Below are 22,204 nucleotides of genomic sequence, written 5' to 3'. Positions count from 1 at the left end.
TACTTGACTTCTAAGCCATCTCTGAGCCACATCCAGTTTTTATATACAGTCTTCCCTGATTTTTTACATGTTGTCTTCCCCTGTCAGAATCATTGTCATTGAGTCAGAGACTGTCTTGCTTGCTTGTATGTTTCCCCAACACTCAGATAAAAACTTGGCACGTAATAAGTATTATTACATGTTCTTCCTCCCTCCTTCCATATTCCCCTTCCTTCTTCTCTGCTTTTCCCTCCATTTCTTCCTCTCTTTCCTTCCTTCTTTTCTTCTTTTTGTGTCCTTCCTCTAATCCTCCCTTTCTCCTCCCTTCCTTTCTTCATTCTTTTTTCCTTCCTCTAATCTTCCCTCTCTCGCTTTCTTCTTTCTTTTTCTTTTCTTTCCTTCCTTCTTTCTTTTTCCTTCCTTTCTTCCTTCTTTCCTTCCTCCTTTTTGTTTCCTTCCTTCAATCCTCCCTCTATCCCTCCTTTCCTTCCTTTCTTCTTCCTTTTTGATTCCTTCCTTCCTTCTTTCCTATCTTTTTTCCTCCCTTCTTTCCTTTCCTCCTTCCTCTTTTCCTTCCTTCCCTTTTTCTCTCCTTCCTTCCTTCCTTTTTCCTTCTTTCCTTTTTTCCTTTCATATGATTCCAGAACCTTAACATGTCTACTATCTTGACTTGATTATTACCTGATCTGTCAGTCCCCCACATTGTTTTGACCCAGATCTAGGAACGAGAATGGGTAAGATTGATTTCTATTACAATATATGGTTATCTCACATAGTAATGAGGTCCCTTCCAACTCTCAGATTTCATGATACAATGAATTAATAAAGGCATCTAGAATGGGGGTCAGGAAAGTGTGCAAGCACTATCAATTTTGTTAACGTGGTTTTATATATATGAAAGACACTGGGGATATATTTTCAAAGGACTGAAGGGACATGCTACATTGATCTGCTTTGTTGTTGTTCATGCCCCCATGGTCAGGGGCACCTAACTGACTCTGAATAAAGTACCAGGCTTGGAGTCAAGAAGACGTGAGTTCAAATGCATCTTCAGACACTGAGGTTTATGCTGCAGCCTTGTGTGAGGATAAAAGGACTTTATTTATAGCTTGTAAAATATATGGTAAGGTAAGGATATGGGCCAACTCCTCTTCTCCCCACTTACCCCATCTCTGCCCCTGTCTTTGGCCACATAGTTCTAAGAAATGGGTCTAGGTTTTTTTGACATTTTATTTGTTCTCTTCATTCTAGGGGTAAAGAGTAGAGTCCCCAATCTCTTCTGGAAATACATGCCATGGGAGTCTTGAGAGTCTGGGAGTCTAGGAATCCAGGGTTGATGTTGCAGCCAGCCTCTCAGTGACCCCCTGAGGAGGACAGGCTGAGGATACAAGTCCAGCAGGGATTGGCATTGTCATCTTTAAACATGAATCTAGCAGGATTAATGTTATATAGGAACTGAGCTAAGCTGTGAGCCTGATTCCTCCCTTCCCCCCACCAGTGAAATAGAGGGGGGAGTGATAGTCATATCCCTATTGTCTAAGGGTGGGAAGGAAATGTTTTATGATTGTTTTTGTTACATCTTTGAAGAAAATATCCCTTTGTGAAAGTTAATTCAATATTAAGTGATTAAATGGAAATGGTATAACAGTAGAGGAGAATCCCCTCATAACAACCTTTTCAGGGTACCAGAGAATGGGGAAGAGTAACTACAATGTTAATAAGCCTCACTTTGAGAGAGTGGGGCCAGAGCAATCACATAACACACAGTTAGTATACTGATAAAATTTTCAGAAGCCACAATGCTAAGAATAGTAGATAACATTTTAAATTGAATCAAGATCTAAATATATCTTGAGCATCTAGACCACTGGGTCAGATATGATAAGGTGAAATGCAATAGAGATAAATATAAAGTCATATGCTTAAAAAAAAAGACTTCACAAACACATGATGAATGAGACAAACAGTAATTTTTCTGAAAAAAAGATCTGAGGGGCTTCATATCTATAATATTATATAGAAGGCAAAAAAATGGAATATCTTAGGTGTCCTTAAGAGAACAGTGTCCAAAATCAGAAAAACAATTTTACCCTCATCAACCAAAAATCGGAAGATTATGCTCATTAGTGGGCAACATGTTTTAAGAAAGATATTAAGAAACTGGAGAGATCCCAGAGGAAGTCAATTGGGATGGTGAAGGACCTCAAAGTTATGCCACATGAAAATTATGTGGGAACACTGGGTGTATTTAGGTAGATGAGGAGAAAGCATGGCAGAGATATGAGAACAAGGAGGAAGATATGATAACTGTTTTTAACAATCAACCATTCTTTGAATAAATGACTTAAAAACTGCCTTTTCCAAGCAATGAATGATCCATGAACAAAACCATCTTTGAAGAATACCAAAGCTATATGACAGATTTCCCAAAACTTAAATAAGGGATCATGAGTAAAAAAGAATCTGTTTTTATGCTCAAAAAGTTATCAAACTGCGCATAAGCCTTTGATCTAGCAGTGTTACTATTGGGCTTATATCCCAAAGAGATTTTAAAGAAGGGAAAGGAACCTGTATGTACATGAATGTTTGTGGCAGCTCTCTTTCTAGTGGTCAGAAACTGAAAACTGAGTGGATGCCCATCAATTGGAAAATGGCTGAATAAATTGTGATTTATGAATATTATGGAATATTATTGTTCTGTAAGAAATGACCAGCAGGATGATTTCAAAAAGGCCTGGAGAGACTTATATGAACTGATGCTGAGTGAAATGAGAAGGACCAGGAGATCATTGTATACTTCAACAACAATACTATATGATGACCAATTCTGATGGACATGGCCCTCTTCAACAATGAGATGAACCAAATCAGTTCCAATAGAACAGTAATGAACTGAACCAGCTACACCCAGGGAAAGAACTCTGGGGGATGACTATGAACCACTAAATAGAATTCCCAATCCCTCTATTTTTGTCCACCTGCATTTTTGATTTCCTTCACAGGCTAATAGTACATTATTTCAAAGTCCGATTCTTTTTGCCCAGCAAAATAACTGGACATATATACATATATTGTATTTAACTTATATTTCGATATATTTATCATGTATTGGTCAACCTGCCATCTAGGGGAAGGAGTGGGGGAAAGGAGGGGAAAAGTTAGAACAAAAGGTTTTGCATCTGTCAATGCTAAAAAAAAATACCCATGCATATATTTTGTAAATAAAAAGCTATAATATAATAAAAAAGAATCAGCTTTCCCCATTAAACTGTTTTTAAATTTATTGCCAAATCATAGAAATCATAGATTTGGAACTGGAAGAGATTTGAGAGGTCTTTTGTCATTTCTTAGTCATTTGCAGTCATGTCCAACTCTTCCTGACCCCTTTAGGGATTTTCCTGGCAAAAATACTGGAATGGTTTTCCACTTTCTTCTCTGGCAGAGAAAATTGGAACAGAGATAAGTGACTTGCCCAAGGTCACAAAGCTAGTGTGCAACTGAGGTCAGATTTGAATTCAGGTCTTCCTGACTTCAGGTTCAGCACTCTATGAACCACCTGGTTGCCCTTGAGATAATTTTACCCCCTCATTTTCCAGAAGAGGAAACCAACATCTAGAAAATTCAGGGGACCTGCCTAAAGTCATACAGAAAGTTGTAGCACACCCAGGATTTAGATCTATCCTCTGATTCTAACTCCTATCAAATACTGATCATCAATCAATAGGGCTAGAGCATGTATATTTTCTAGACTTTTTTATTTTTACTCTCCATCCTAAAACCAAAAATCAAACCAAGATCACTTAATTTCAGTCTTTTCCCTATTTTTTCATACTGTTAAGAACATTATATACTATTATGGTTATTTCTTCCAATGACTTACTGGTGTTGATTTTATTACATTCTGCTCTCCTCTCCTCACTTTGGGAACTATGTATATGCCCTAATCTCATTCCTTTTGCCATTCTCTATAATGCAATTTATCATGACCCTTGTTTTTTCTTCTATTCCCATTTTCTATTTTTTTCATAATTTAGAAAGTTTCCCCAGTTGCATATCATAATTCCCTACCTCATTTTTCTGAAAACTCACTTTTTCTGAAAAAACAAAACAAAAAAAAAAACATTTCTTATTTTCCTCCTTACTACTTGAGTTTTCTTTCAGGAAGGGAATTAGCTCCTAAGAGATGAGAAGAAAGGAAATATATGTAACTTAAATCCTCCTGAAACTGACATCTCTGCTGAAATTTTTATATCTATTTTTCCACAATGTCAGGAACACTATCAAAACTCATAACATCACAATAATAGTTACTAGTAAATAGAAGTATTTTTTTCCTTATTTGTTTGCATTATCATCTTTTCCCCCCAATTTTTCCCCCAGCAGAGAAAATCCAATGTGTTCCCAGAAGATTTACTTTAGTCCTAATCATTTTTATTCCCTTCTCTTTGGTTCAATTTTTCACTTTAACTTTTAAATATATATTAGTTTATCTTCTTTAAAATCTTTTCCTTTGTCTGACAGTCTAGTTGAGTGTCAGCACTTGCATAGGCACCCAATACCAGTCAGGAGACACTGATGGGAATAAAGAAGGGCTAAAACCACCTGAAATAAGTCATTCCCAGATACCAAGGACTCTGGGTACAGAAGCCACAGTCCAATTTTAGTCACACTCTGTTACCACAGGACTCGCAATTATGTTTTTATTGCTGTTTGTCTTCGACAAGACACAACTTCACTGGGAAAGCTTTTTCACACTTTGAAAACTACGTGACATTTGATCGATTCTCTTGTTTTAACAATGAATGAAGAACATTCAGTGAGTGTTCTAATGGGCATCAAAAGGCCATAGTCATGTCACAGTTTAGAGCAAATGGTTTCTTCTTGAATTATAAAGCCTACAAAAATTGTACTCAATCCACAGATTATATGTTGATATTATCTGTATTTATTCCTAATAGTCTCTTGTTCTGCTTGTCATACCTACAAGTTTCCTGGCCAACACATGACTAAATCAAAGTGAATTCATATTTTGAATATATACTTTTGTATCTTTCATCCAATCAGCATTTATTAAGCACCTACTATTTACCCCATACTGTGCTAAGTGCCAAGGATATAAAGAAAGGCCACAAAAGGTAATCATCCAAAAACATTTTGGCTTTAATCATTTATTGAGGTAAACACTCATGTTCTTCCATAAATATAAAATCTTAAAAATTAAAGAAAATAAAAAGGGAATAGAAAGAAGATCAGAAGAAAATAGAACTAGGGGAGGAGATAGGGCTGGTTTCCCGATACTTTTGTTCCTATATGTGTTCTTATTTTCATGACCAATTTGTAGCTACATTATTACCTTATAGCACAGTCACTTAAGGGCAGGAGGGTGGCACAGTGGATAAAGTATTGGGCTTGAAATCAAGAATGTTCATCTTTATGCATTCAAATCAGATACTTACAGGCTATATGACCCTGGTCAAGTCACTTGACCCTGTTTGCCTCAGTTTCCTCATCTGTAAAATGATCTAAGGAAGGAAATGATTAAACCACTCCAATATCTTTATCAATAAAACCCCAAATGGGATCATGAAAAGATGGACATGACTAGACAACAAAAATAGCATAGCCACTTGATATATATAAAGAATGGTATAAAATCTATATGCAAAGTTTTCCAATTATGATACTAGAATTTTTTCCCCTTCCTTTCCTCTACCCGCACCCCTTTATCACTTTAGAAGTGACAGAAACCTATAAATTTATTGATGGGGGGAACTTCTGGATGTGGAAACTGTATCTGTAGACTTAAAAAGGTGCCTGAGAATGATTTGTCCATGATCACAAAGTTAGAACTTGAACTAAGTCTTCATAACACCAAGATTGGCCCCTCTGCTTCCTCTCAAATAGGGCATAGGAAACAAAAGAGTAGGACACGCTCATTTTGTACTCAGAAGATATTAATAGCTATTGAGAAATACTCAATATATTGACACAGATAAATCCAATCTATTCTGAGTAAATCTGATCTTAAAATGAAGTTTGTGCTATTCTCTTTTTTTTTTTCCTACCACTATTGTTTGGTCTTCAATCAACTCATCTGGCTGGGTTACAAGGAAGTTGGAGCTCATTGAGTAGATTTCTGATATTCAGCAGAAAACAAAGCCTGTCAGACTTAGACAGCCTCAGCCTCTCATGCTTTAAGAAGTTCAGTTAAATCTTGCATTAAAACAGATTAATCACCACAATCCTTTTCAAATATAAGACTTTACAAGGTGAAAATAAAGAAGAATTGAACACATGAGTTGCCAGTTTGGGGACAATTCTCAATACAAATGCCTTTGTTTTGATAAGAATCATGACCAGGAGGGCAAAGCATTACAGAACAGTGAGGACAGGTTTCTTCAGCTAATGGGAGAAAAACAGATAGGAAATTAAACCTAGTCTCTCTAGCCACAGTTATGTTCCCAAAATTACTAGAATAATTGAGAAGAGGGAAAAAAGTTTGGGTCAAATAATTCAAACTTGACATACAAATTATTTTCTTGACTATCACTGACAGTCTTCTATTTTACTTTCAATTAGAGAGTTGTCTTTTTATTTTATGTTTGGATGATTTCATTCATCTTTTTCTGATACAAATTATCAACTCCTGAAACTTAAATAACAATAAAAAACAATAATAACGGCATTTATTTAATTTACTGTATGCCAGAACCAGTGCTAAAGTATTTTAAAATTATTAACTCACTTGATCTTCACAGTCTTAGGTTGTTTATTGGGATATTGAGAGAGTAAATGACTCATCTATCACTAATTCATCATCTTCATCTGCAGCATCAGCAACAGCAATAATAATAATAATAACTGCTAGGATTTAAAGAATTGTAAAGTTCACAAAGTGCCTTGTATATATCATTCTCTGATCCTCACAATCCTGTGAAATAGGTGTGATCCTCATCATTATTTTATGAAAGACTGTGCCTTACAGAGATTAAATTGCATCATCACACAACTAGTAACAGACTGAGGTTGAATTTGAATTCAGGTCTTCCTGACCAAAATCCAGCACTTTAACTATTCCTTCACTTACCTGTCTCAATTCCAAGTCTTCCTGACACAGAATGCCCTGCTATCCACAACTCTATGATGCTTCTCTCTGTATTTGTTATTTTAAATAGGAGTCTAAAATAATTTGAAAAGAGTCTGCTCCTCAAAAGTTTATCTTCTTCTATAAAAGAGTACCTGAAATTATGGAGTCTGAGTCTGTTTTATGGGATTTAAGATATTTTGAGCTGTGAAATCTTAAGGGATTTAAGATATTTTGAGCTGTGAAAAAGCCAAAATCAGTAGCTAAGAAAAACTATATGAATCTAATCAATCTATGACGTAGGAAACATTTTTTCCCTTCAAAGCTAAATGTTATCCACCAAGTAAAAAGAATGAAATGTCAGTGATTCTGATGAATATGATTACACAATCACTTAAAGCAATTTATTTTTTTTGAGTGTTTAAAACCTAATTTGAAATTTCAATTTGTCTGTGAAAATAAAAACTGAAAGAATTGTTTGGATTGTGCTTATTTAATACATAGTTCCCAGCACTTAGTGCCTGGTACATAGTAGGTACATAACTGATTGGTTGATGTTAAAGATAATTTAATGTGTAAGAAATTCTTTACTTTATCAATTTCACAAATATATTGAACTGAAACATCTGATTGTATGTATTTTCAGTCCCAGCTAAAAGCAGTTCAGATGAAACAATACACCCAGATACGTTTTAGTCAAAATAATCTGTCATACAAATTGTCAGATGTTCAATGAAAAAAAATCTACTTTCAACACTTTATATAACATCAGAAATGGACAAATTAATGTGCCTTTGTCTCACTGAGTCAGAAAATCTTAGAGATGAAGTGTACTATGAGAATCCCCACTATAACTAACAAGTAATCATCCAATTTTTGCTTGAAGACCTCCAACAAGAGAGAACTCATTATTTGCTAAAGCAACCCATTACACTCATATATAAGTCTAATTGTTTGGCAATTTTTCCTTGTATCCAACCTAAGCATACAGAGAGAGAGCAAAATAGATTTATTTCCAGTAGCCCTGGCAAAAGGAAATGAGGACCTGAATTAAGATATGATTTTGTAAATAGAAAGGTGACAAAGGTAACAAGAGGAAGGATTGGTAAATTCAACTAAACATGGCAGACTTCTCATTACCTTTCTTAAAGTGTGGCACTCAGAACCAAGCATGGTAATGGAGATAGAACTAACTCCAGAAGTTAGGCAGAAGACTAACAAGATAATTACTACTTGTCTTAAAAGAGACTAATATCACATTAGCTTTGGAAGGGGAAGGGTGTCATACTGAATGTACTGTACTGAATTGTATTGAGTTTGCAGTCAATGAAATCACGAAGATCTTTTTCAGATGGCTTGCTATCTAGTCACACCTCCACTATCTCATCCTGTTGAAGGTGATTTTTTTGAACCCAAGACTTAGACTTTACATTTATCCCTATTATATTTTAATTTACTGATAACTGACCTAAAATGTAATTTTGCTATTCTCCTCTTTTTCACTTGACAATATATTCTTTTTTATCTATAATATTATTGTTTGGTCTGGAATTAGTTCATCTGACTGGGTTAAGTCCACATTTTTAACTAGCGAAGATATATAGAAGATTTATCTGTAAAATCAATATTGGGATATCCAATGGATTTATACTCTCATTGATATGGATAATCTTACCAACCATGCACTATATAACCTAAACATGGTCCGATTCTGAGCAGCTCTTGTCTATATCCACTCAGAAATCTGTCCCCAAAAGATATTTCCATATTATCTTGATATTGTCTAGATGATAGGAGGTTATCTATTAGTTATCTCTAGGGTCTTGCTATATTCATAGCCCATCTTCTTTTTCTGGCTATACATTCATTAGAGAATGACATTCTTTACCTTACTTCTTCTTTTCATTCAGAATGTGTGAAAGATGTCAAAGAAAGAAGGGTGAAAGTTCAAAAAAGAAAAGAGGAACCTATATGTATAAAAACATTTATAACAGCTCTTTTCAAGGTGGCAAAGAATTAAGGGATACTCATCAACTGGAGAATGGCTGACTGAACAAGTTACAATAAATGGATGAGATGGAACACTATTGGGCTATAAGAAATGATGAAAATTATTTCAGAGAAACTTCGAAAGACTTATATGAACTGGTGCAAAATTAAGTGAGAAGAACCAGAGAACAATTTATATAATAACAGCAACATTGAAAAAATAATGAAGGTCAAAATGAACAACATAATGACCAAACACAATTAGAAAGGATTCTTGATAAAACATGCTATCCATCTGCAAATAGAGGGTTGGTGGACTCAGAGTGAAGATTGAAACTTATTTTTTCCTTTTTCTTTTTCTTCTTTTTTGGAGAAATTACTAATTCAGAAATTTGTTTTGCATGCCTATACATATTTGTAATAGGCATTGAGTGTAGGGCCTTTTTAATGGATGGAAAAAAGGAAGGAAAGATATAGGGAATTTAGAACTGAAAGTTCAAAAAATTGAATTTAAAAAAACCAAACACAGAACCTACTCGCATCCTTAATGTGCCTCTTCAATGCCCTTAAATGATCATCATCTTCATTTCTTTAGACATTATTGTTTTTCTTAGCCTACAGCTACACAAAATCATGGAAAGAATGTTCTTTTTTTTAAAAAAATGGGTCTTTGAGGACTTTCAATGAAGCATGTTTCCTTTAAAAGAAAGGTAGTTGGCTATAGATACAAAATGAGGTATGTGTTGCGAGACATGGATAATGTATTGTTTGTTTTGTTTATTATACTTTTTTGATCTAAAGGAAAGTTAAAATGGTGGTGATGGTGGGGAAACACCATTCAAAGTGAAGACTATCTTTAAGAGAAGGAATAGATTGAGTACTTGGGGGTTTAAGTCAGTAAATCTACTGGTTTAGACTATAGGTCCATAGAAGGAGACCTTCTGTGCCTGAATCCTCCATGTAATCAACTTTCCCCTTACATCATGTGTTTCTTTAAAAAAAAATCAGTAAAATATTGATTAAATGATAAACCTTTGCTTCAGAAAAAAGCTCATTAAAAGTCCTATAGCATTTTTCAAAAACAAATGCTCTCCTTTTCTGTTTATTTTTGGGGACAGCTCATTGTTCACTTGTCCTGTATATCCCAAGATATGCCTACTCCCAGACAAGCTTTCAGGTCTGTCCATCCAATTGCTTAGAGTTTGTATAACAAGCATTTTTGTATACTTGATTTTTCCTTTGATGATAATCAAGCCAAATTCATTTGAGTGATTATAGATCTAATTTGGGAGGTTCTACAATGTTCCAGGGCTTGATGCCAGCAGCACAATGTCATCAGCAGATAGAAGTATTTGAAAGATTTCAGTCTATAGGGAATCCCTCTTTGATTTGGGCTGAATTCTAGGCTTTCATGATAATAGTGAACACCTTAGGTGAACATCTGTCTCCCTATTTTGTGCCTCATTTCATAGAATAATCAATGTGTCATCGAACAAAGTTTCCTTTGTTGTTACATCTTTCAAGGACTCTTGCATGTTTTTTGACATTTATTTATGTGTCAAGACTAAGTCTGGCTGTCCTGCACAGACTATTAATTTCATAGAGAATAAACAGCAGGGGAAATAGATAAATCATTAGCAGAATGAAGAGAAAACCTTGAGAAATTTAAGCCCCCCCCACACACACCCTTATATAAAAACAACAGAGCTTTTAAAGGTTTATATGTCCTGCTATCTTTCTTTTATAGATTTATCTCATGATCATAAAGTAGTTGTAAAACCACCAATATTGTAAGTATTTGAATAAAACATTCAAACACAAATAACTTACATAAGTTATAGATTACCTATTCAATACTTCAAGCTTTAATTTCTGATATTACATATTACATATATTTCAGTGGACAAAAATAATTGATTTTCCTCTAACTTATCAGATATGATAAATGATGTCACAATTTGGTTTGTATAAATAATATATACACATCATATATATATAAACACACAGAGATATATGTAAATGTTGATAGACTATACCTTTTATTTTAAATTAAATGTAAGAAATTAAGGGTAAGAAAGAAGCAATTTTAATGTTATTTCAATGACTTGATTTCCTCTCTAGATTTCTCCTTTTAAAATTTTTTAACTTTTTGTCCTTTGTAATATATTCAGAAGTGTTATTAACATTGATTTGCCAAATACAATACCTCCAATGACTGAAAGAAGTATTATCCTCATTGTATTTTCTTAACTAAATTTCTTTCTAATTGTCCACCTGTTTGTACATTGATTTGATTGAAGTTAAAGCTTGATTACACTATGGCTTCCCATTCCCCAACAAGGACGGCATTTTGACACTTCATAGTACATCCTCACTATTCACCTTCATTGTTAAAAGGTCCTCTCTTGAGAGAAAGCCTTAATCAGAAACTGTACTACTCCAACGTCCCCACACTTACTTTGGTCATATAACAATCTCCCTGAAAGAATTTAACCTGTCATCTCCAAACTCCCTTGCTATCCCATTTTACAAGTTTTAATTAAGATCTCCATTAAGGGGATTGTAATCTCAACAACAGACCCAAAGCAGGAAGGTGTTTAGAGACTTTGAGCTGTTGGTTTTGCTCTAAGCTCTAAAAATTCAGGTTCAAATCATAAATCACCCTCAAATTCACCACTAACTCATGCAAGGGCACTAGAAATAGATACTGGAGAAACAGTTCTTAACTTTGGCTAATTAAAAACCCCAGTGCTTATAGAGTAGACTGCTGAAAGTGAGAGACTTTTAATGCAAGTGCAACTGAACCAACATGAGGTTTTCCTAAAAGGAGAGGAATCAGAATAAACAATTCAAGGATGCCCTGAAAGCAGGGAAAGGAATGGAGAGCGTGAGCAAAATTATGACCAAGAAGGGCACTGAGTCGAAGATGTTGGGATCTTCAGGACCATGACAGCAAAAGGATTAAGGATAGCACTATAGGAAGTTGTCATCTAGCCCTGTCACATCCAGGTCATGAAAACTTCTTGTGACTCTTCCTAGTTCTGGTAAGATGCCTTAGTACTTCATTCTCTATTCCAAGGTACCTCAGTGATGTAGGTTAACATGATTCCTTAATATCTCCTGGGCCAATTTCACTTACACTAGTTATCATTGGGACAACATACCTACCAGAGCAATTAAATACATTCTCATGATTTTAATAGGGAAGGAAAGGTTTTCACTTAGCCATGTCTAATTTGTTTTCTATCATGGCTGTCACAGTCAGAGAAATGCTAAGAATTTGTTGGTAAGATATGTTTGAACACAGCATGGGACACAGAAATTTCCAGCATTAAGATTTCCAGATTTCCAGCAAAAGGGACAAGGGTGTTAGACAGTAAAAGGAAGCACATATAGACAGAGAGAACCTGTAACAAGCCTTATGGATCATAGGAAAGCAAAAACAAAAATTAACAAAAACAAAGAAAAAACAATAGAACTTTGTTTAGATTATCATCAAGTCATATAACAAAAAACTTTCAGATATCAAGTTTTCCAAAAATCAAAACAAACTGTCTTGTGAAATAGTGATTTCCTCATTAGTAGAGTTAGAAGAAGAAACTGTATGTACCAGCTCTTATAGATATTGGAAAAGGAATTTCTTCATCATTGAGTAGTGAGTTGAACTAGAAGTCCCCAATTCTTTCTAACTCTAAGATTCTACATATCTAGGAAGGAAGGAAACAAGTATATATTAAGTGTTTACTGAAAAAAAATCAAATTGATAGTTTGCATTTTTATAAATGGTTCTATTTTAATGAATTTTAACTTGTATCACTTTTGACACTTTTACAACTAAGTCATGTTTCTATTTGTCACAAATTAAGTTTGGAAATTCAGCTTTCTTTTAAGTCGCTTGTGTCTGAATTGGGTTTAGGAGTTCACTAATCTCTGTTATATTATTTACTCAAGGAAATTTTTTATCCTTGAAAGATGCAAGTGGACACCAGGGAATCTAACCTGTTATCCAAGGTAGTCTGGTCCACTATTGCTAAACTGTCCTTGTAAATGGACTCAAACAGTGAACATTTCTTAGCAACAGGATGGAAGGAGGAGTTGTTGCTAACCCCTCATTACCAATCTCCAGCCAATCACTGTTTCTTATGCCTATGATGGTGCAAGCATTAAAACAAATCATATTGTTTTCCCCAGCTATGCTGCTACTGTATACACACACACACACACACACACACACACACACACACACACACACACATAGAAATGCTCCTTCTTTTGTCTGTAAAAATGACTTGCCTGCCCTGATTCTGGACCTTTTGGCTTGTTGGGGAGCTGAAAGACCCATCTTATTGGTAACAGCCTTACCAAAAAATTGAATGTGCTTGAAACTTTATGCCTCGGTTTACCATAATTTCAATCATGAATTAGTATGTGCCAAGCATTCTGTTAAGCACTTTACAAATATTTTCTCATTTGATATTCATAATAACACTGGGAGGGAAAAGCCATTATCATCCCTATTTTATAGTTGAAAGCAGTGAGGAAAACAGAATTTAAGTGACTTGTCCAAGGTCATACATAGCTAGTAAGAATTTGAGACTAGAAGTGAATACAGGTCTTCCTGACTCTAGGCCCACTGCCACAATTATGGCACTGCCTAGCTGGTTTTTATTTTGACTAATAAAAGTTTAGTACTTCTAATAATTTATTATTATTATGGATTAAGAATGTTTTAGTTTACAGTTTATTGATATATATTATCTATGTACATATATAGATAAACACAAATGTGTTATTTATATAGATAATATATAACTAATATAATAAATTCATGTTTGTATATATGTGCATATACACACATAGATAATACTTATATACATACATTATATATTATGTATATACATACACAATATTTAAAGAAGAGTGAAGACAGCATACAATAAGCTTATGGAAAGAAACCCAGGAATTACTAAATTCCATTTTTAAATTAAAATAAAAAATATAGACCTTATAGAATTTTGAGAAATTTGTTACTGCTTTTTTCTATATACCATAAAGGATGCATTTGCAAAAATATTTATGTTCATTGTTTTCTTCTTATTAACTTCTTGAGACACATTGCCTAACACTATGTCCCTTTGACTCATCTTTTCCAGAGAACAATCTACTGAAGACCTAGCTCATTTTGTGCATACCTATTTTGAAACAGGTCCAGGATCTCTTGCCTTGCACAAAACCATCACTGATCTCCACATTCCTTCAGTCATGGATTGAAGATTATCACATGCAAAGTCCTGGCTATAGTCTTGATTTTAATCCATTCAAAAAAAAAAAAAAAAAAAAAACCAGGACATCTGAGATTTGAACTACAATTATCTACAATTAACCTGAAAATCCATAAGTACTCCAAGCTCAGTCTAATATGCTCTGTTAATGTTTGTATTTAGAATAAATCCATATATCCATGAGAGTTTCTCATATAAGCAGAATTTCAGTTCCTGAACAGATTTTCCAGGATTAGTCTGTGTCAGATTTTTCCAGGTAAGGTGGATACTTTGGTATCTTTTTCTATGTGCTTTTTATGAAATAGATGCATGTTACTATACACATTTAACATACCAAAATGAAATTGGGATCTTAATCTACTTGTCAATTATCAAGAAGTTAGAAGAATAAAGAAAGAATCTGAGTCCAGGTAGCAAAACTAGTTCTTCAGCCATTCTACCAAATCTTTTTTTTCCCTTTTCTTTTTAATATGATTCATTAAGACATATAAAAATGAAAGGCAATTGCAAATAGTAGATAAAAGGGTAGCAGTGAAGTTAGGAAATCTTGCTTCAGTTGCATACTATGTGCACACATAGTCAAGGCTTTTAATCTCTTGCCCCAGGAAACAGTCTAACACTGTATCTTATAAATGAATTGCTAATCTAGATGAGAAATGAGTTCCACACACCAATGAGATGATAGGTCCACATTTATCTCCTATCATTAGGAGAGAGAGACAGAGAGACAGAATCAGAGACAGAGAGAGACAGAGGGAGGAAGGGAGAGGAAGAGAGAGAGAAGAAAAGAAAGAGGGAAGGAGGGAAGGACAGAGGGAGGGAGAGAGGAAGTAAAGAAGGGAGCGAGGAAGGGAGGGAGAAAGGAAGGAAAACTACATAGAATCTATTAATGTCAAACAGCAAAAATTAAAAGTGAAAATTCTTACCTCATATTAATACAAAAGACTTCAGTCTAAAGAAAATACATTCAACCTCTCTTTATTATTCATCAAATTTTAAAGCTAAAAAAATTATTTTATCTATCATTTAGTTTAACTTCCTTTTCTAGAAGATGTGATTACTCAAATCCAGAAAATTTAGTTGATTTATTCAAGGTCACCCAACTGGTGACCTTGGATTTATGACAGAATTGAGTTGGGAAGATCATAACAAGATTCTTTTCTTATCTACAAAGTTAATTCCTTTTATTTTTTTGGAGGGGGGGAGGCAATTGGGGTTAAGAGACTTGCCTAGGCACATATCTAATAAGTGTCTGAAGCTACATTTGAACTCAGATCCTCCCGATTCCAGAGCCTGTGCTCTTTTTCATTCCTTTTTTTAAAAATGAAGCTCAGGTCTGACAATATTCTTCCACCAAAGACCCCTAGAAATGCCCCTAGAATGAAATACAAATTTCTTGGACATATGTTTATCACATTCCATAATCAAGCTCCAAACTAACGTTAGAGTCTTAATTCATTCTTATTTTGTATGTTCTGTGTTCCAGTCAAACTAGACTAATAGTTATTCTTTGAATTCAAAATTGTATTTCTTATCTCTTCACATTTTACATGCATTCTGTCTCTGATGATTTAGACTGTATTCAAGTCTCTGCCTTCCAGAATGATTTTCTCTAAGACTCGGTTATCTCTTTTTTTTTTTTTTTTGAAGGCTCTCCTGATCCAAACAGTTGTTAATGATCCCTTCCTCCTCAAATTTCCTTTATTTTTTTTGTATCTGTTTACATGCTCAATACTCCTACCCATGTAGAACATAACCTCTTTGGAGCCTTGAATTGTCTCACTTTTGACTTTGTATCTCCAGTATCCAGCAGAGGGCTTGATACCTAAGTGGGTATCACAAACACCTTGGCTTCCTCCTCTACCATAATGGCTTCCATTGAAACTAACATTACAAAGATACAATTATACAAGCATCAAATGTTAGTCCAGAATGGGACTTTTGATTTGATGTAGCACAATTCTCTCACTTCACAGATGAAGAAGCTGGGGCTCAGAGAGATTAAATGATTTGACCAAACACACAATAAATTGGTGGCAGAACCAAGATGACATCTCCCATCTCTTTATTCACCACATAGTACACAGAATTTTCTTTATTCTAACAATATAATACATCCTACATAATTTTGACTAGTAAACAATCTAAATGTATCCAGTCATATCAAGTGAATTCATATCTGGAAAACTCTAAGGTGCTTTTGCTAGTATAAATGAACTGCTTTGTAAAACCATTGAGCTGTCCATCACTGGAAGATGAAGGGCCATCTGTCAGTGATGTTGGTAGATGGAATCCTGCTGTAAATTGGATTAGATGAGTTCTTAGTTCCTTCTAAAATTCTATAATCCCAGAATGCTATCCCAATTCATTTCTTAGAATTCATTCAGTACCTTCTATGTGCAAGGCTGGGGATTTTAAGATGAAAACAACTGTCTCCCCCTAAAAGACAGGTGAATACAACATTCATTCAAATTTCAATAGAAGATAATATGAGAGGAGAAAATGGCCAACAAGTGCCAAGTGACTTTGTATCTGAATTAATCACAATACTTTTAGAAAGTGAGAGCGGAAGGGTGGAGAACGATGTAATGATCCCAGAGATCATTATATTCACCTTATTTGGATTTGAACTCTGCTCTATTATTATTCAGATATTAGTGAGGATATAACTTCTGCATACATACATACATATACTCTTTCTCTCTTTCTCTCTCTCTCTCTCTCTCTCTCTCTCTCTCTCTCTCTCTCTCTCTCTCTCTCTCTCTCTTATATAGAGAGAGAAAATCTGGTGTAGAGTGGAGGTGGGGGAGTTGGAAAATGGAGCACTGTCCTCTCCAGAAAAAAAGACTTAGATGCTTAGCTTTTGCAACTGCTTTGTCTCAATGATATTCTAATATTCCAAACTACTTTTTTCATGTGCTTTGTATGCAATGATCAGAATTAATTATGCAGCCTCTTCATGAGATGAAATCATATCTGGATGCTAGTGAGAAGGGTAAAAAAGGTATGCTTCCCAGAGGAGGTTATTGTCTCAGACCTTCATGGAAAGAGTTGGAGTCTTTCCATGCACCAGCAGATTCTGATGGCAGTATCCAGCTGAGTTAGCTCTGGGAAAGGGGAAGTTGATATGTTTGAAAAATGAGAAATGTGGCAACTTGCATCTCTCTGAAGGCCAACACATTATTAACTTCTCCTTTCTATCCAATTTCATTTCAAGCCATAACTGGATATAAATCTGTTTGGTTGTTTATAAGTTAGAGAAGAGGTCTGGAACATTAAAAGGAACTCATTTCTGAGTGTTTCTACTCTTTTAATATTGTACCAACAAGAAACAGTTTTTTTTTTAATTTCCAAAAGCTCAGGAAAATTTTTTTCAATATTAAATGCAAGGTTCTAAAAATACTGGGAACATACACCTACGAAAACAAAATGTTTACAGGAATGTGATTGCTGTGAAAACTTTTTAAGTACACCAGCAGCTTCTGGCATGGAAGTAGGTGTTTCGAAGATTTTTAAATGAGCTCACTGCTACTATTTAAGTCAGTGGTCCCTTCCAAAATCAAAACACAATCAGTGGCAAATGAACAAAAGAGAAGCATATTCTGAACAGAGGGAATGTGTTAAAAATTTGAAGTGCTGAAGTTCTACCTTAAAAGGGTTATGGCTGATTGTCTATCTTTAGCTCACCCTGGTGTGCCTAGACACTGCAGTTGGTGTGATGATTCATCAGAAAGCCCTAGAAAAGTAGGTGTTAGTATCTGCCATATGGGTTGCTATATCTTGCCCATAACCAATGAATTACGGGCACTTTGGGTCTGGGCTGCAAATTCCTTGCATCTTGTACACTGGCAGTTCTAACCTCTGTTTCTTTTGTATTTTAGCTCTCCATTAGCTTTTGCTGGCTCAAGGAGTGCATCAGTTCAGAGTCCAATACGGCATGCAGACCGAGAGAATGCCGGTTTGTCCCCTCCGGGGTTTGTATCAGTATTCATCCAAGAGAAAACCTATATTCTAAAAGCATTCGGAAGTTGTAGAAGAAGCCTAGTTGGAAGGGGCTTTTTGACGGTCACTAATGGAGCAGAGAGGTAGACAGACAAGGCGTACACATGCATACCAAGACAGACATGCACACAAAGACAGGGAAGAGGAGGATGAAAAAGAAGGGAGAGGAGGCAAAAGCAGGAACAAAAAAGAAGGATTTGGGAGGTAAAAGCAAAGAGAGGGAAACGAGAAAAGAAAAAGGAGGGAAAACGGAAAGAAAGAGAAAAGAAGCCGAAGAGTGAAGAAAATGAGGGGAAAAAGCGAGAAGGAAGGACAGGTGGAAAGAAATCGAAAGAGAAAAGAGTGAGAGAAAGGAATGGTGAGGATGATTATGACTTAAAGCCATGCCAAGGCGAGCTCGGACCATGTCCCACTAGTCCATGCTCTGCCCCTGTCCAGACCCAGAGGTCCGACGGGAGTGTGCGCGCTGTCTAGGGGAGCTGTCCAAAGGACCACCCGCGAGTCTCGGACTTCCCTTCTGCCCCTGAGGGGCAGAGGGAGCCTAGAACAGCCCCTCCCCCTTGGCGCTGCCCCCTCACCTTTGAGGATCAGGTTGTCAATGTCCCTATCGATGCCCAGGAAGTAGCACTTCCTCCAGAGGCCGGAGTAGGTGGCGAAGAGTGGGCGGCCGCACTCGGACTCCAGCACGCCGAGCCCTAGGAGGGACCTCCAATGCTCCAGCAGCAGCAGCTCGTCCTCCGGCCGCCCCGAGCCACGATTGCTGCCCCCGCTGCTGCCGCCGCTCTCACCGCCGCCGGGGCCGCCGGCGCCTCCCGCTCCTCCTCCGGCCGCCGCCGCCTCGGGGGCCGCGGGGCTGCGCCAGCCCGGGAGCAGCTTGCGGCCGTGCGGGGACGAGTCCCGTAGCGGCAGGTGGGACAGGGGCATGAGCCGGTTCTTCTGGTCCGGGGGGTCAACACCTGCGCGGCTCCGCTCACAGCTCTCCTTGTGCCGCCGGGGGTCTGTCTCGTACCAGTGGTCGGTGAAGATGGCCGTGACGAGCAGCCCCAAAGAGCAGAGGCTCAGGCACAGGCTGAGTGCCGTGATGAGCGCCCGCGGCTCCATCGCTCGCTAGCCTGCCTGACTGTCTGCCTCTCGTGCCTCCCCTCCCTTAGAGTCCGCAGCGGGGCCGAGCCGGGCCGGGGCTGCAGCCGCCGCCGCCGAGCCGACCAACTGGCTGGGCTCCGGCGCCGCCGCCGCCGCCGCTGCTGCCGCTGCAGTTAGACACAATGCACTTTGCTTCCCTCTCGCCTCTCTCTCTCTCTCTCTCTCTCTCTCTCTCTCTCTCTCCTCTCTCTCTCTCTCTCTCTCTCTCTCTCTCTCTCCTCTCTCTCTCTCTCTCTCTCTCCTCCCTCCCTCTTCTTCTCTCCCTCGTTCCCCACCCGCCCCCAATCTTGCTCCCACGGTCTCCCCTCCCTTCTCTTCGCTCCTGTCTCCCTCCCTCCCTCTCCCCTCTTCTAATCTCTCTTCCCAACCTCACTAAGCACCCCCCCTCGTTTCCCCAAATCCGGTTTCCCCTCCTCTCCCACTTTCTCCTCCTTTCTTTTATCCTGTTTCTCCCATTTCTCCACCATCCCCCGCTTCAGCTTGCCTGCCTCTTCGTGCCTTCCTTTTAATTCTTCATCTCTCCACTTTTCTTTCCTTCAAATTTTTTTCCAAGTCCTATCCCTTTCTCTTCGTCTCTTCCCCTTTCCTCTCCTTTCCCTTATCACTTCTTCGTTTACTGCCTCCTTGACTCCTTTCTTCTCTTCTTTAGTCTGTCATTAAGTTCCCATCTCTCCCTCGTGACCTTTAGTTCTCACCTCGAAAACTACCTCAGAACAAATCCCCCAACATCAGACTCAGTCATGTCACTTGTCCAAGTCGATTTTGATCACTGCCCCCAGTGGCTTCCTGGATGCATCCAGTACAAAAACCCCATCAAACTGGGTCTGCATAATATTTAATGCTTCACTGCACTATGTGCCATGTGGTGAGGTTCTCGTATCCCCATTTCTATCTGTTGCCTAGTGAGCATTTTGAGTGCTTAGTTCTGTCATGATATCTCTTTCCCTCTTCAGAGAAAGAGCACTTGTCCAGCTAAACCCTCCCTCATTCTGATTCAGCTACTCTTCTGGAAGAAAAGTCACTAAGATCATTAAGAACGTCTCTGGAGACTTATAAAGCCTTTGGTCGGAGAGATTTCTTTGTTCTTCAAACAAGACAATTTGGGGCAAGTTTCCTCATCCACTCACGGCCTCCCCTCCATCCCGGCCCCATATTAGTCAGTCACCTCCTTCTCTTGCTTGAGTGAGTTTTCGCCTGGAATTTATTGATGAGTCCATGGCCTCAGTGAACACAAGGAACCGGCATCTGCTCTCTAAAGTGATTATTACCAATGAATGAAGAAAACCTCTAGTAAAAAAAATCAAAGTAATAATTTTCTTCAGGGCAAGTTTCCATATGTACACTTTACACGAAGAAGTCAGTTCAAAGTAGCACCATACATTACAGTCAATGAATATAGCTAAGATATGAGGCTGGATATCCTAATTGTAGTGCTTGCTCCATTGAACTATTTAATTGCCTCCTGTAGGTAGGAATAGCTGGGTTCAAATCCAGTCTTAAATAGTTAATAGCTGTATAAACTCTGGGCATATTGCTTAACTTCTGTTTGCCTCAGTTTTCCTCATCTGTAAAATGGAACAATAATAGCATCTACCTCTCAGAGTGGTTTTAAGGATTAAATGCCACATAAATATTAGCTGTTATTATTATGACTAAAGTTAAGGAAAGTGTCAATGACCAGCTTTTCTAAAGGACTAGTTGATTAAACTGAATAGTCTTTGAAAGAATAACTTGGTGCCCTTGGCACTGGTGATAAAGGACAAATATGATATTAAAGATGCCAGTATGGCATTTCTCAGGTCCTTAGTTTATGAAATATTCAATGATCAAAAGGTTGTGAGGCATTCATTAAATGCTAGATGTCATTAGTGCATTGTTTAATGGCACTTATTAATGGATGCCCCATCTAAAAATTAATGTGAATTAAATTTTATTCTGAAATGACATATATAAAGACAGTATCGGAATCAGACTTTGGAAATGTTTGCAATATGCATCTATATACAATATTTTTTCTAACTGAAGACTATAGACCTCTCATGAGCTGTTCTGTTCATTGAAAGATCACTTAGGCAAATTTCTCAATCTCCTCAGACCCTATATCCATTTTCTGGGGACCTGATAACATGAATTATCACTCAGATATTCTCACAGCTTTAGCTAGATCTACAGTGAGCTCAAGTCTAATTAAGGAAGATAAAGAATTGTAATTTTAGATTGTTCCTCTCACCTGTAAGCTTTCTAGTAAGAAATGCTAAGCTTGTCACGGGAGTCTCGTCTGTCCTTACACAAAGATGATAAGACAGGGAAGCTTTATTTTATTAATATACTATAGAATAATCTTCCATTTTTACTCATTCCTACCTTTAGTTATGAGAAACAATTATAATCTAAAATTCATTTAGGGTGACATATGCCCTTTTACATCTTTTAAAATGAAATTACTTAAGATCTTGCATGTCCCAAGAGCCTCTAACCTCTCAACTAGTCCTAACCCCTTCTCAAACACCATGCACTGCTCAGAATTAATACTCAGTCACATTACCTGGCCATGTGAGCAGTCTTCAGACAAAAACCATTCCCCCCTCACCAGAATGAAGCTGAAACATTCTATTTTTCAGGCACTTCTGTTACATTTAAAAGAACATAATAGTCTCTCTCATTTCCCTAGCCAGAACACTTTGATCATACCCTCCTTAGAAAATAGCATTACCCTTGAATTTCA

General features: G+C 37.1%; 1 protein-coding gene across 1 annotated transcript in view; it reads right to left on the bottom strand.

Annotated features, from left to right (window-relative positions):
• Window positions 1-19,604, bottom strand: part of TMEM178A (transmembrane protein 178A) — a 76,860-nt gene extending 57,256 nt beyond the window's left edge. The window contains exon 1 of the mRNA XM_051975160.1: window positions 18,915-19,604. Within this exon, the coding sequence (XP_051831120.1) occupies window positions 18,915-19,437 (523 nt within the window). The 5' untranslated portion in view covers window positions 19,438-19,604. The remainder of the gene's footprint in view (window positions 1-18,914) is intronic.
• Window positions 19,605-22,204: the final 2,600 nt, after the last annotated feature.

The sequence above is a fragment of the Antechinus flavipes genome, chromosome 2 (genome assembly GCF_016432865.1).
Source record: "Antechinus flavipes isolate AdamAnt ecotype Samford, QLD, Australia chromosome 2, AdamAnt_v2, whole genome shotgun sequence".
In the NCBI taxonomy this organism is placed as follows: domain Eukaryota; kingdom Metazoa; phylum Chordata; class Mammalia; order Dasyuromorphia; family Dasyuridae; genus Antechinus; species Antechinus flavipes.
Note: the sequence above shows the minus strand (reverse complement) of the source record. Positions and strands in the feature narration are given on the sequence as shown.